The sequence below is a fragment of the Corvus cornix genome, chromosome 12 (assembly GCF_000738735.6).
Source record: "Corvus cornix cornix isolate S_Up_H32 chromosome 12, ASM73873v5, whole genome shotgun sequence".
Classification (NCBI taxonomy): Eukaryota; Metazoa; Chordata; class Aves; order Passeriformes; family Corvidae; genus Corvus; species Corvus cornix.
This window is the reverse complement of record NC_046342.1, coordinates 11,736,746-11,750,387: the sequence shown is the minus strand read 5'-3', so window position 1 is coordinate 11,750,387 and position 13,642 is coordinate 11,736,746. Positions and strand designations below refer to the sequence as shown.

Sequence of the window (13,642 nt, the reverse complement as noted above, 5' to 3'; positions counted from 1 at the left end):
AGCTCTGCCACCTTAGCAGGCAAAGGCAGGGGATGCAGCTGCAAGGTTAGGGTAGCTTTGCTTAACAAGTGTCTTAATGAGCATGTTAATGAGTGTGTGACACCTTCACAATGGCGTTGTAGTCAAGGCTCTGGTTTTAGTGTGTAAATCAAATATCACATCCCCAAACCACTGATGATAAACACACACTCTTCAGCAGGAGTGATGTGTGGGACATGTACGACTGATACAGGTGTAAAATACTTCTGTCTCCTGGTGTTGCAAGCACAGGTAACCTGCCAAGCCAGGGAGGTTTACACTGCTGAGGCCTGCAGAAATGCAGACCAGCTCCTTTATGAACTTGTGCCCCTCCCAGTGCATTGCCCACCTTCTGGCAAACAATCGCTCTGTGGAGCCTGGGCAGGTAATACACAGTGAACAGCCCAAGGGGGTGCAACCACTGGGCCTGGAGGTATGGCAATTACAAGAAGTTTAGGGGAAGGAGAATGCAGCAGCTGGACCAGGAATGGGGTCCTGCAGCGTCCTGGCTGCTGCCACAGCTGGGTTTGGCAGCTCCCAGCAGGAGATAATGGCCCTGTAAAACGATTTGCTTTCTTGCCCAGCAGCCCAGCCCTTGTTTTCTGCTCTCAGGAAGGATTTTTAAAGAAGCCATACTGTGTTACCCACTCAACCCTGTCTCAGGGCTCTCCCATCCCTGTTGCCCTTCACATGCACACAGTCCCTTTCTGGGGTTATCAGCTGCTCCTGAGGGTGTCGGAAGCAAGGGACAGAGCCAAGGAAGGAGAGCAAGAGAGATAAAGAAGGAAGAGAGGCTCTGGGCTAACACCAACTGCACATCTTTTAATTTTTTTATTGTAAAACATGGCCAACATGTGCAAGGCTCCAGCCCAGGATCACAGCTCCCAGGTGGAAGGTGGGCCCCGTGGGTGGTCAGAAAGCTAAAGATGGCAGGAGCTCCAGGCAGCCCAGAATAATGGCACTTCTGCAGCAAGAGCAGCTCCCGCGCGGAGCAGCGCAGAGCTGAGTGGCACAAGGACAGACACAGACGGATCTCTTCAGAAGAGGCGCTTCTCGTATCTGCGAGGGAAGCAGCACCAGGGAGCCCCTTTACTGACCCACCTCACCCAGGGCAGGGACAGAGGTGCAGTAAGGAATGGATCCTGCCAGCCCAGGGAGGGGGACAGCCTCAGCTGATGCAGCTGTGCAGTGCCAGGGCAAGCCAATGGCACACCAAGCCAAGGGCATGGTAGCTGAGGTACAGGGTGGCTGTTTCAAACCCACAACACCCCCCCGAGGTGACAAGCAAGGATTCTGCCAGAAGCACTTACGAATGGAGGCCGTGCACCCCTCCTTCAACCTGGGCAGATGTCGTCCTCTTCTCAAATTTCAGCTCTCCTGAGTACATCATGGCTCTGAGGGGGAAGGACACCCATCACAAGCCAGGCAGAGTCCAGGGAAGACAGTGCTCTGGCACATGCTCAGCTGGAACAGCTGGGATGAGGGTCATTGGTTCCTCCAGCCGTGGCCAGAATGGTCTTTGCTGTGCTCCCAAGAACCAGGCTGGGTAACGTAACCCAAACATTTTGAGCCCAGCCAGCTGAATACGCAGCAAGAGACCACACTCCTGCAGCCCTGGCAGATCCATGATGAAGTGCCCACTGGATATGAGGGAAGATGGCTACTAACTATCCAGAACACACCACAGCTTGAGTACAGCTGCCCAGGGACTCCAGACAGCAGGACCATGACCTAACAAGAGTACAGGCATGGGGAAGCACTCACCGGACTTGGGTCAGGCTCTTGGCACCGATATCCTGGCAGGAATGCTGGATCCCAGCAATTAGGTATGGAATGAATTTATGGATAGAGCCCTTGTCTTGCACTGCACCGGAGACCCCCTGGGCCACTTTGATTTTGTCTGTCTCACTGCATGAAAGCACATATCAAGGATATTTGTGAAGCAGAGAAGCCCCAAAAGCTTGATCTGCTGCCCCAAAGCACCATCTCTGACCTGAAATACCGATTCTGGCTGCCCAAGTTCTTGTCCATGGCATCTAGGGAGCCCATGCCGCGGTATTTCTTCAGCCTGATGCCATCCGAGAAGAAGTACTCGCCTGGGGCCTCCGTGGTGGCAGCCAGGAGAGAGCCCATCATCACTGGCACGAGATATCACCAGGAACAGCACATCAGCAGCAGTGGTGGCAAAATCCCTCAGGGTCGCTGGGCACAGCATTGGCTGCAGCTCCCATGCCTCCAGCAGGTAAATGCCCTCATGCCCAGTGTGATGCCATATGGAAACACTTCCTAGGAGACTCCTACAATGGTGCTCACCTGTGGAGGCCCCAAGTGCCAGCGCCTTGGCGATGTGCCCAACCGTCTGGATCCCTCCGTCGGCAATCACAGGGACACCGAACCTCCTGGCATACTCGGACACCTTGTACACCGCGGTGGCCTGGGGACGGCCGCACGCCAGCACTGCGGGACAGAGCACACACAGGATGAGCTCCACACAGCAGCACATCCCTGTCCAAGCAGGCCCTTTCAGGCTTCCAGCACACACATGCTCCAGCACTCAGAACACACAAATCCCTGGATGCTCCTTCCCTAGGCTGAATTGCAAGAGAAGCAGATGCCCGGGAAATGCCTGCTGAGACGTCCTCACAGCCCTTAGCTCCAAGAAGCTGAGTGACCTTGGGACTGGGGTCTTTGATCAGATGCTTGAGATCACACGAGACTTGTGGCTCATCCTGGTGCACAGCAGATGTGTGGGGAGCTTGGGAAGGAAATAAAGCAAACTCCAAAAGCCCCTCTCCAAAGCATCTCTGGCATGTAGCCATGTCCCACTGCTTGCTCTCTCCTGGAGCTGCCAGACCCCTTGTCCATGTACCCAGCATCTGTATGATGTGTCTCTTGAATGGAAAGGCAGTTGGCTGGGAGAGAGCTGGTATGCTTGTATATGGTATAGATATAAATATATCTATACATACAGGTCTGCATACACACACAAACACACATGCAGCAGTGGAAAAGGAAACGGGCAGAATGGTTTGGTAATAATTTATGTTCCTGCCCTGCAATATAGCAAGGATTCCATCAGGTTTAGGTGTCCCATGGGGAGGGAGTTACCAGCTTTGGATTTACTTGTTCTTCCCAGTTAGTAGCAGTTAAGAGGCTTCCCATTATGTGAGGAAAACCAGCACAAGGCATGTTTTGTAACACATTTGTCAGCCACAGGCATGCAAGAACACTGAGATAAGCTTTTCTCAGGGAGACTTCCCTTCCCCATGATCAGCTGGAAGACTTTTCTCCAGTCATGGTTAGTCCCATAAACTGGGTAAGATTAAGGGCATGCAGTATTAGTACTTTGGAGTGTGAACTCCAGGTGTGGTTCAGCCTGCACGGCAGCAGTGCTGGCAGCACGTCCCTGGCAGAGGCGTGCTGGGGCCAGGATGCTGCAGTTCCTCTGCTCCCAGCACTCAGCAGCAGCTGCTGAGGGAGGGAAGCCAGACTCCAGGCTGAGATTGTTAAAGAACTGAATTTAATCAGACCCCAGCATTCAGCTCGGGCTCAGCCAGCCAGGGAGAGGCTGCCAGCTTTATCATCAATGCCCTTAAAGAGATGGTCTCGCACAGTTCCGCACTGCTGAAGGCCACACTGCAGCTGCAAAACACTGCCACGGAAGAGCTCTGTGGAGAGAAACACCCATTTCTGGAGGTCTTGAGTCCAGGGTCTATGGGATCGTGCTATAGACAGTGCAGGGCCTGCAGAAACCTCTCAAGCGCAACCACAGAGACCAGCCCTTTTAAAGCACAGCTTGGCTCAGGGCCCCTGGGAGCATCGCACCTCTCCGACTGTCCCAGTGCCCAGTGCCACAGCCCCGGAGTGCAGGCTTCCCAAGCAGGGTTCTGAGCACACACACATCACACAGTCAGGGTGAGGGTTTGTCCCTTTTAGTGCATTGGCAAAGGGTGGCCCTACAAAATCATCTGCTAGAGAAAACCTTCCAGGATCTGCAAAAGTAAACCTCTCCCTTTGAGGTGTGTCACAACTAGGAGAAAGGACAAAGCCTAAGGCTTGCCTTGCAGGGGCTGCTTGATCTGGTAGCATCAGAGCAGAGAACACTGCACCTTGTGCTGGGCAGGCAAGAGCCCCTTCTCTCCAGACTTGGTGGGGAAAGATGGGACACAGCTGCCAAGGTGGCCATGCACGGTGAAGTCCCTCCATAACTCAGGAGAGCCAGCTTCATGGGAAGCTTGGCCAGTGCACAACTTCCCCAGAACTAGGGTTACATTTTGAGCACGATTGAGGACTGCTCAGGGATCACCTCCCAGTACTGGATCAGCAGGAGCATGCCTGGCTAGGAATCCAGAAAGTGCAGTCAGAAAGCCCAGTCAGGCTCCTAACTGGATTTTGGAGTGGAGAGGACAGGCCTGAGTTCCCTCAGCTTGGACACTTCAGATTCTGCTTTACAAAATCAGAAAGGCTTCTCAGATTTCATTTCAGATTCAAAACCAGTATCCAAAGCCACAAAACCCCAAGTGCATCTACAGCTAAATTATTCTCAAACAAGCAGTAGGGCCATGTGCAGCCAAATCAGGGTCCTGCTTCAAGACACATAATTAGGGTTGGGAACAGGGCAAGTGACTTACTATAGGTGCCCGTGACAGTAGAAGGGCATTTGGGGCTGTGGGACTTTAGGTCTGGAGGGATCTTTGGAGCAGCTAAACGAAAACAAACACACACATTTTAGAGACAGAAGAACAGCAGCAGAACAAAGGACCCCAGAAGTGACCTGCTACTGGGCAGAGCATACGGTGTGGGACAGAGCTGACTTTGCAGACCCTTCCTAGCCTAAGCCAAGCCAGAGGCCAGATCCCAGGCAGCCAGGCCTGCCTATGCACAGCACATGCTCGCCCTACCCCAGCAGCCAGCCAGAGAGGTGGCACCTACCCCAAAAAGACAGAGTTCTTGCCCTTAACAGGGCCAAAAACCTGGGGAGCTGCAGGCAAGAGTTCTGCAACCACATCTCCTGTGAAGCACCATGCTCTACCTCTGCTCTGCTCCTTTGCCAAAACCAGCACCCAACCCTATCTCCTGGGGCAGCTGGAGGAACCACCGGGACATTCACCTCGCTGCAGATCAGAGCGTGCCTTTGCCTCGGAGCCTGGGTAGGACATGTGTGTCCTGGTTCTGTTCTGGCTATGGAAGTGTCAGCCCAACGATACTACCCCCCTCCTTAGAAAGCTGACCTGAGACAGACTGCCCTGACTGGGAATCCCCTGCAGCCAGGCAAAGCGGGAATGCAGCACAGGTCCAGGGCTGCTCACAGGCTCCATGCTGGAAAGGGCAAAGCTAATGCAGCATCTTCAGCCAGCAGCTGCTCACTTGCTGCCTTCTGTGGCACAGACCAAGGACGAAAGCAGAGAGAGGACGTGCTTGTGGACTGCAGCACCTTCCTGCACCACCTCTCTGTACCCCACCAGAGGTTCAACACTCAAGGACTGAGTCTGTCCTCACGACAGACTTTCTTCAGGCCCTAGGGGATGCCCCTCTTGCCTTTTAACTAAGGGTGACAGTCTCTGCCTCACACAAGCTCTGTCTAACTGCAGAGACAAAAGCAAGAAATCCCATTTTGGCCTGGAAATTGCAAAGGCACCGAGCCCAGATCAATATTCAAGCATCACGCACACTGCTGCCAGAAGGGAAAATGGACAGGCCAGTGCACTTCACCCATCAGCACTCGGGATCCAGTAACCCCCTCTCCCTGCAGAGCTGCCCGCCAGCCCCATCCCACACTGAGCCAGCAGCTCCCCTCAGGCAAAGCCGCCATCTGCCACACCGGCTCTACTCAGTCTCGGTCAGTACTGGGAAATGCCTTTGCTGCTGCTGCCACCCCAAAGGTTGGAAGTCCTGGACAAAGCGGGTGGAAGGCGTCTTGCTGGTCTTGCTGTTGGACACTGCCCTCACAACGGGAGAATTCCATCCCAGCCAGGCTGCTTTTCAGCATGGAATTTCTACTAATAGGTGTCTTCAGCCTATTTAGGAAGCAGCTGATCTCTCTTACCTTCCTGTGTGATGCAGATGGAACCACTGCCCATTCCGACCCTCAGGGCATCAACCCCCGCATCAATGAGGTTCTTGGCCTGAGCAGCAGTCACCACTGTGGGGAGCAGAAATTGGTTTGAAAACAGACAAGCACATTTGCAAACAACACTTCTCTGCCCTGGAGGTTCCCCTCAAGGCCTCCAACATCCCCTGCCCAGAGCAACAGCCTGTGCCAGAGCCAGGCCTGTCTGGGAGGAGCAGTAAGTTTCTGCCCCAACTGTCCCCAGTGGGTGAGGTGACACTGCCCCCTTAGGCTATTCTGCAACACACTTCCACCCAAAGGCTGAGGCAGCAGAAGTCACAGCATGGTCCCAAGCACTCTCTGGGCCACACGAGGTAGGGAGGGCAGAGTACAGGGTAACAGCAACATCAGGTAAAGACAAGGACCACTGGACTCTGCTGTCAAAAGGCAGGGAAAATTGCCATTAGATTTCCACATCAAGCAATATTCATTATTATGCAAAATTTTGAACTGGTGTGTAAAATAAGCTAATGTGTAATGTGCTACAGAGGACTGTAGCACACTGTGCTGCAGAACAAAGGTTTCCAAGTATCTGCAGCTGTAAGGTACTGCCCTGTGTCTACAGTAGTCTTGCTCCATTCCACAAGCCAGAGGAAACCATTTTAAGTTCATAGACATTTACCAAGATGACCATTCCATTCATATCCCTGCAGCTCCCTCTGTGTCTAAGAAACAAACGTCATTTAAAGACAAGCAGAGTCTTCAACACACGCCTACCATTTCCTCCAATAACTTGTAGGTTGGGATATTTCTCCTTAATGTACTTTATCATATTGATCTGGAAGATGGAGTTCCCCTGAGAGGAATCCTGCAACAGAAAGAAAATCAGTTTCAACCAGAATTTCTGCAGATTACAAATGCAGCTTCAGAAAAGCTTCAGATCTTCACTCTGCTTGCTGGGGTCTCTGCTAAGCTGGGTAAATGGGCAAAATGACTCCCCACATTGGGCACAGAACCCCAGGAGAAGCTGCTGCCTAGACAGGAATGTACCTTTCCAGTACAGTTTATTGTAAAGTCAGTTTATTGTAAAGTCTTCAGTAATATCCTTCATGTTTAATCCTGTAGCTTCTACAAACTACAAGAAGAACATCTGGCTGTGGATAAGAACCATCTGGCTCTATCAGCAGGACACTGTCAGTCCTGTCTCAAACTACAGGTGAAATGGAGAATATTCCTTGTGAAACCCAAGAGGGCTGGAGAGGGGATACACCTCCCCACTGTGCAGCAGAGCAGCTCGAATACCAGATGCTGAGCACTGAGTACTCAGGCCCTGCCAGCCTCCGTGACCCAGTCAAATCGTGTCTGTTAAACATTTCCCACTGCTCAGCCATGCCCTCAGAGCACACCGGACGCACAGGATCACGATCGATGAGAAAACCATGTGCAAATACAGGCAGTGACAACTGTGCCCGAAAGTTTACAGGCCAGAAAGGGAAACCAGCAGAGCAACTCTGGGCTCACCGATCACTCCTGAACATCAGTAAGAGAGTAACACAGTAACAAACACCAAAGGGATAAAGGGAAACTGTAAGAAGCCGAGCATTCAAAATTAGTCAGGAATATCAGAGAGGCTGGTGGCAGAGTGCAAGAGGTATTTGTAGATGATTCTGTATTAACCGACAGTGTTTCTCTTCTCAGCCTTCAGGGCTTCAGTGCACCCTACAAAAAACTCCCTCCAGGTCGCATAAGTCTCCAGGCAAGAGGAAACCCTGCAATTTGGCAATTCTAACCTGAACAAGACTGAGAGGTCAACAAACTGCTATATTCTAACACGTAAAGGCCTCTGACAAAGACAGCGAGTGCCACACTGCTGCCACACTGTCAGAGACATTCATCCAGCCTGGGGACTCACCCCCAGTGTCCCAGGCTGACACAATGCCCATGGGTGCCCCATGGGTGCTCACCAGCACGACAGCGTCCACGCCAGCCTGCACCAGCAGGTCCAGCCGGTACTTGTCATCCTCGTGGGTCCCGATAGCGGCACCACAGAGCAGCTGCTTCTTGGAGTCCTTAGAAGCCAGAGGATAGTCCCTGTTCTTCTTGAGATCAGTGCGGGCAATGATAGCCACCAGCTCATCATCTTCATTAACAATTGGCAGCTTGCCTGGAAACCGACAGGAAGAACATTATTGCAGATTTCTGCAGGAGACAGACGTTAGCTCAGAGCAGTGCAGCAGACCAGGAGCAGTGGGCAGGCAGAAACTGCCAAAAGATGGAGACTCAGAGGTGTGTTACCAAATCTTGACTGGCCATGGATGCCAGCAGCCCTGGCTCAAGAAACAGATAAAGGAGTTTGCAGGATTGGAGAAGAACTCAGTATTTTTACATTAACCATAGATAAAGTGTGTATTTTTAAATAATTAGACACACAATACCCTATTAAAAATCAAACTAATAAACCCTAAGAGAGCAGAACTGAGTGCTGAAATGTGAAGGCCAGGAGAGAAAATCAAAGACAGTGGATGGACAGCCAAATACTGGGCTGCCAAGAATCCCTCAACTCCAAACACATTTGAGATGAAGGCATGTGAACTCTGTACCCTGGCAGAGGGCTGCAGGGATTCTCTTCACTATCCTCTCCCATGCTTCACCCGTGCAGGGACTGTGTGCACACATTCACCCACTGCTGCCCCAGCCTAGCGCTTCCACAGCTCTCTCTTGTGCCCCAGATGGCCACAGGTACCTTTTTTACTCCTTTGCAGAATTTCATTTGCTTCTTTCAACATTACGCCAGCTGGGGCCACAACAAGATCCTCCCGCTTTGTCATAATCTAGTGGGTGGGAGAAGATAAAAAGTTACAAGAACTCCTTCACACTGATCTGAAAATATCAAACCCCCCCTGCCCACGTGAAACGCTCTGCAGCAGCCATGCAGGAGTGCTCCACAAAGAGTCCACAGCACAGCAACACGCCTCCAGAAACACACAGGAAAAGCCTCCAGTGTGCTGTCCCCATGTGAGCACTGGCATCAGGCCCCAAGCCCATTAGTGCACTGAAAACAGGAGATGGCAGAAGGCCTCAGGAAGACAAGTGAAAGTACCTAGAAACAAGGGACAACTCTCAGATGACCCTTATTTGGGACATCACCCTAACAGCCCTCCCTTTTAACTGAAGCACACGCAAATAAGGGCTGGAGACACCTTCAGAGTCTCATGCTGTTGTGGCAGAAATGGTGCCCTCGATCTCGTTTTCAGGCAGCATTTCCAGTGCACAGGCCCTGGAAGGGCTCTGCCCAGAATAACCCACTGCTGCTGCTGGTAAGGTCAGTGGGGCAAAGGAGTTGCATCAATCCAAATATGCTCACCCACGCTCACTCTGACAAACATGCACCAAAACACGGTGGAAAACAAAGGGCAGTGCTGGACAGTGGGCAACAGGGGAACATCTGACCTAGTATGGTGGCTTTCACCACAACAGTGGTCTCCCACTGGGAGAGCAGCCCAGAGAGATAATGAAATCTCCCTCCTTGGAGATTTAGACACAGCCCCACAAAACCTGCTCCAGCGGAACGTGCCTCGAGCAGGTGGCTTGACAAGAGACTTCCAAGTCCCTTTCCAACCACAGCATTCTGTGATCACCAGGTCCCCATGAAAGGTTATTTGAGAAGGCTGGGCAAAGCTAAAAGGGAACACTCTGTAACCCTTCAGGAAGGTAGATCAGTTGCGCACAAAGAAAAGAGGGAACATTTTAGTTATTTATACTGTAAGAACAGACATTTTGCATCGGGAAAGAGGCTGACCATGCCTGCATCTACCCAAAATGCTGTGACAGAACCCACATCTCGGGAGAAGCTAATCCACACTTCCTAAGTCTCTGGGATTCATGCGCTTCCTATGCTACAGGAAACCCATGTGTTTAAGTGGATGGCAATGAATGGCTCAGTAAGATGATTGCTGGACTGCCAGTGGAGAGAAGATTGAGGAAACCATGCGTTCCCCTGGCCTTGCCTGGTGACAGGGACAAGCAGCAGACACTGACAGCAGCAAGTCTCCTGCTCTGCAGTGCTGAATGACCCATGTAAAGGATGAGGGAAGATTCTTATCTGGCTCCTCTGAAGGGGCAGCATTGCTTTAAAGGGCCGTGTGCACTTTTATAACCTACTCCTGGTTTAAGGCTTTCGTATCAGGTATTTGTAGCCGATTTCAAACCAAACAGGGATCAGCATGTGACATCAGGTTTGGTCAGCAAGAGCTAAAAATATTTGTGAGTCAAGAGCAAAGCGTGGCCAAGAGGCACTGGGGGTGTAACCTGACAGCGCCGCAGATCTCCAGTTACACAGCTTGTGTAACAGGGATCACAGAGAACATTCTCCTGCGTGAGGGGAGCCTGACAGCAAAGCATTATGAAGGCCAAACTGCCAGACTGCAAGTTCAGGGGGTTCTTTGAAAGAGCAAGTAACCCAGATGAGGCATATAGGGAAGGACAGCCCAGAAAAGGAAGATCAGCACTTAGAGGGTTTGTTGGGCAGAGTACAGCTGCTACAGAGCTGACCAGTGCCAGCGTATGGCACTACAGCAGCAGCCAGGAACACCAACAACTAATTAGCGAAGCAGAGGAAAGCTTCCACAGCACTGAAAGATAACCCCCATGACTCATACAAACTGCATGGTCTGCACTGCAGGAGTCGCTCAGAGAGTGCAAACGAACAAGACACTCTTCCCTGGAAATACACTCACAGACAGATCTGCAGAGCTAAGCTGGAGCTGCTCCCTCCCACTGGCAGAACACCCTCACAGCCACTCGCTCACCCTTCTCCTTATCACAAGCCACATGGCTTCCTAACATAGTGCTCATACCCATCAGGTACTCACAAGCCCTTCTCACCTCACCAAGGGGCAGGTCATGCTCTGACTCTTTCAGGAAATCAATATCTCTGGACGAGATGATCCCAACCAGCTTGCCCCCCATCTTCCCATTGTCCGTGATGGGAATCCCACAAAATCCATGACGAGCTTTTGCTTCAAACACATCTCGTACTCGGTCATTGGGGCTCAGCACCACGGGGTCTGTGATGAATCCTTGCTCGTATTTCTGAAAGGAAGCAGATCCAGCAGCCAGGCTGAGCAGCACTGCCAGGCCAGACAGGAGCGAGGCACATGACCATGGGTTACTGCAGCCACTCACACGGGTCTGCAACCACCCAGCCCAGCCACATGCTCACCAACAGGACGACTCTCAAACCAGAAACAAGTCTCACCTAAATGTTAAAATCCAAGTGTCTCCAGGCTAACCTCCTCCCTGAAACGATGGGGAATATTCCCACACCAGGAGGACTCAAGTCCCAGGCTGCCCATAGAAAGTGCCTGGCACACAAGAGGGCTGTGCCTGCAAACCCTGGCAGCACTACAGCTCTGAAACACCAAGATCGGGCACAAGTCAGCAGTCTCCTCATGCAGCTCATTCAGCGAGGCCAGACCCGTTGCCTACCTCCACGGAGGACCCTGTGCCAGCACGGTTTGGTGCTGCCGTTCCAGCCACTCACCTTCACCTTCCGCACTTCGTTGGCCTGGAATTCCGGGGTGCAGTTGTGGTGGATGAACCCAATTCCCCCGGTCAGCTGGGGACACAAAGGCGGCCGTGAGTCACTGCAGACACTGCCCTGCGCTGCACCAATGGAGCCCTCGGGCCCGGCCTCGCCCCGAAGGGACCCCCGGGCAGACACACCGGTGCCTCAGGCAGCGTTTCCTGCCCCGCCAGCTCGGTGAGGGCGGCACACGGGACCCGCCCGCGGGGCGGCACTCACCGCCATGGCGATGGCCATGCTGGCCTCGGTGACTGTGTCCATGGGCGAGGAGACCAGCGGGGTCTTCAGGGTGATCCTCTTGGTCAGCGCCGAGGTCAGGTCCTGGCAGGGAGGCAGGCGGCGGCGGCGGCGGGTGAGCGGCGGCACCGGCGCAACCCCCGCCCCGGCCCCCGGCCCGCTCCCCCGCCCCGGCCACTCACCACCTGGTCCGCCGTGAAGTCGATGTACCCGGGGAGGATGAGGAAATCGCTGCGGGGTAACGGGGGGAGACGCGTCAGCGACCGCAGCGGCCCCGCGCCCCGGTCCCGGTCCCACCCCCGTGCCGGCCGCACTCACTTGTACGTGAGCCCATCGCCGCAGCTGAAGAGCTGCTGCGCCGTCAGCCCGTCGTCGGGTACGTAGCCGGTGCCGCCACTGATCAGATAGTCCGCCATGGCCCCGCCGCGTGCCCGCCCGCCACTCCGAGCGCACGCGCGCCCCGACGGCCGCCGGGAGGGACCCGCTGTGACCGCCCCGCGACGGCGTGGACAGAGCGACTCCGGGAGGGGCAGGCGCCAATAGCGCCCCCTGGTGCCGCGGAGGGCCCGGAGCGGGGCACGGCCCCGGCTCTCGCTCTGCGTTGTGCCGGGCGGTGCCGGGGACACTCCGGGCCCCGCTGTCGCTCTCAGCCGCCAGCAGTGCCTCCTGAGCAGCTTCTCAGCACCGAGCCCGTACGTGTTCAGCCCGGTGACATCGGGTCATCGCGGCTGTTCTGTGTTCAGGCCGAGCAGCCGGGTCCGTGTACCGGTAGGAGGCAACAGGAGAGAGCTGAACTCCAGTACAGCCCAGTAGAGCCCTGCGTGCCGGGCCCTGGCTTGGCTGGCACCAGCTTGTGGCACCAGTACACTACTAGTACCTGCTAGAAGACCCTAAAAAAGCCCAGCTATGGGTGACATGGTGACATGCACAGAGAGACACTGCGGGTTGGGAGCCAAGTCCAACACCAGGTACTCCTGCAGTTTCAGAAGACAAGAATGGGCTTGTTGGGTCAGTGGTGGATGCAGAGCTGGGACAAACCAGCAGAACCCAAAGCAATTTTGTAAGTCAAAGGGAGCTGCACAAAGGATGAAAGTCAAAAGGCAGGAGCGAGGCAAGTCTTGCACCTCGAGGGGAATGAAAGGCACAAAGGAGAGAGGCAGCAGTCTCACCAGAGAGGATCCAAGGTGATCCCAGCTAGGCATTAGCCCCCTCTTCCTGAAGCCACCAGGCCAGGCTGTACAAACAAGCAGTGTGAAGAGGATAGCTGCACACTGGGGATTGCAGTGTAGCAGCTTCACGTCTACCACAGATCGGGGCTGGAGGGAGGATTTTGGAGAAGAGCAGTAGCAGGAGGAGGGGAGGACTGTGCCTGGAGGAGCAGAACAGGCACAAACACAGATCTATCTGCCTCAGAGGAGCCTTGCAGGACATAGCAGTTGGCTTTTTCCAGGATGAGATGCTCCCATCCCTGCAGCTCCGTTTGGGCATCAGGAAAAGTTCCTGTACTGAAGGTTACAAAACTTCTTCCTCTTGGTTTGCTTGTTGTGACATTCCAGATCCAGTCACAGAGCACCAGGGACACGAGACAACCACACCCCTTCTCACCTGCTCCCCATAACACACCAGCCGAGATAACCCCCTGTCTAACACTAACTAGTTCAGGGACTAAAGAACAGTGCTCCTGTGCCTACAACTCCCTGCTGCAGCAAGTTAACTCCTTGTCCAAAGATCAGAAAACAGCTTCAAGAAATGTG

At 53.6% G+C, this 13,642-nt stretch overlaps 1 protein-coding gene across 2 annotated transcripts; it reads right to left on the bottom strand.

The window, feature by feature from the left end:
• Window positions 1–820: 820 nt before the first annotated feature.
• IMPDH2 (inosine monophosphate dehydrogenase 2) lies at window positions 821–12,400 on the bottom strand. Of its 2 annotated transcripts, XM_039558849.1 has the most exons (15): window positions 12,207–12,400; window positions 12,071–12,119; window positions 11,871–11,972; window positions 11,610–11,684; window positions 10,952–11,158; window positions 8,811–8,898; window positions 8,032–8,231; window positions 6,845–6,935; window positions 6,065–6,160; window positions 4,650–4,721; window positions 2,332–2,475; window positions 2,012–2,156; window positions 1,783–1,926; window positions 1,329–1,412; window positions 821–1,077 (listed from the first exon to the last, which is right to left on the bottom strand). In XM_039558849.1, the coding sequence occupies exons 1-15, from the start codon at window positions 12,302–12,304 to the stop codon at window positions 1,056–1,058; spliced, it is 1,617 nt and encodes a 538-aa protein (XP_039414783.1). In that variant the 5' UTR covers window positions 12,305–12,400; the 3' UTR covers window positions 821–1,055. The 2 variants fall into 2 exon arrangements, with proteins under 2 accessions (XP_039414783.1, XP_039414784.1); XM_039558850.1 differs by lacking the exon at window positions 4,650–4,721.
• Between the last annotated feature and the right edge of the window lie 1,242 nt (window positions 12,401–13,642).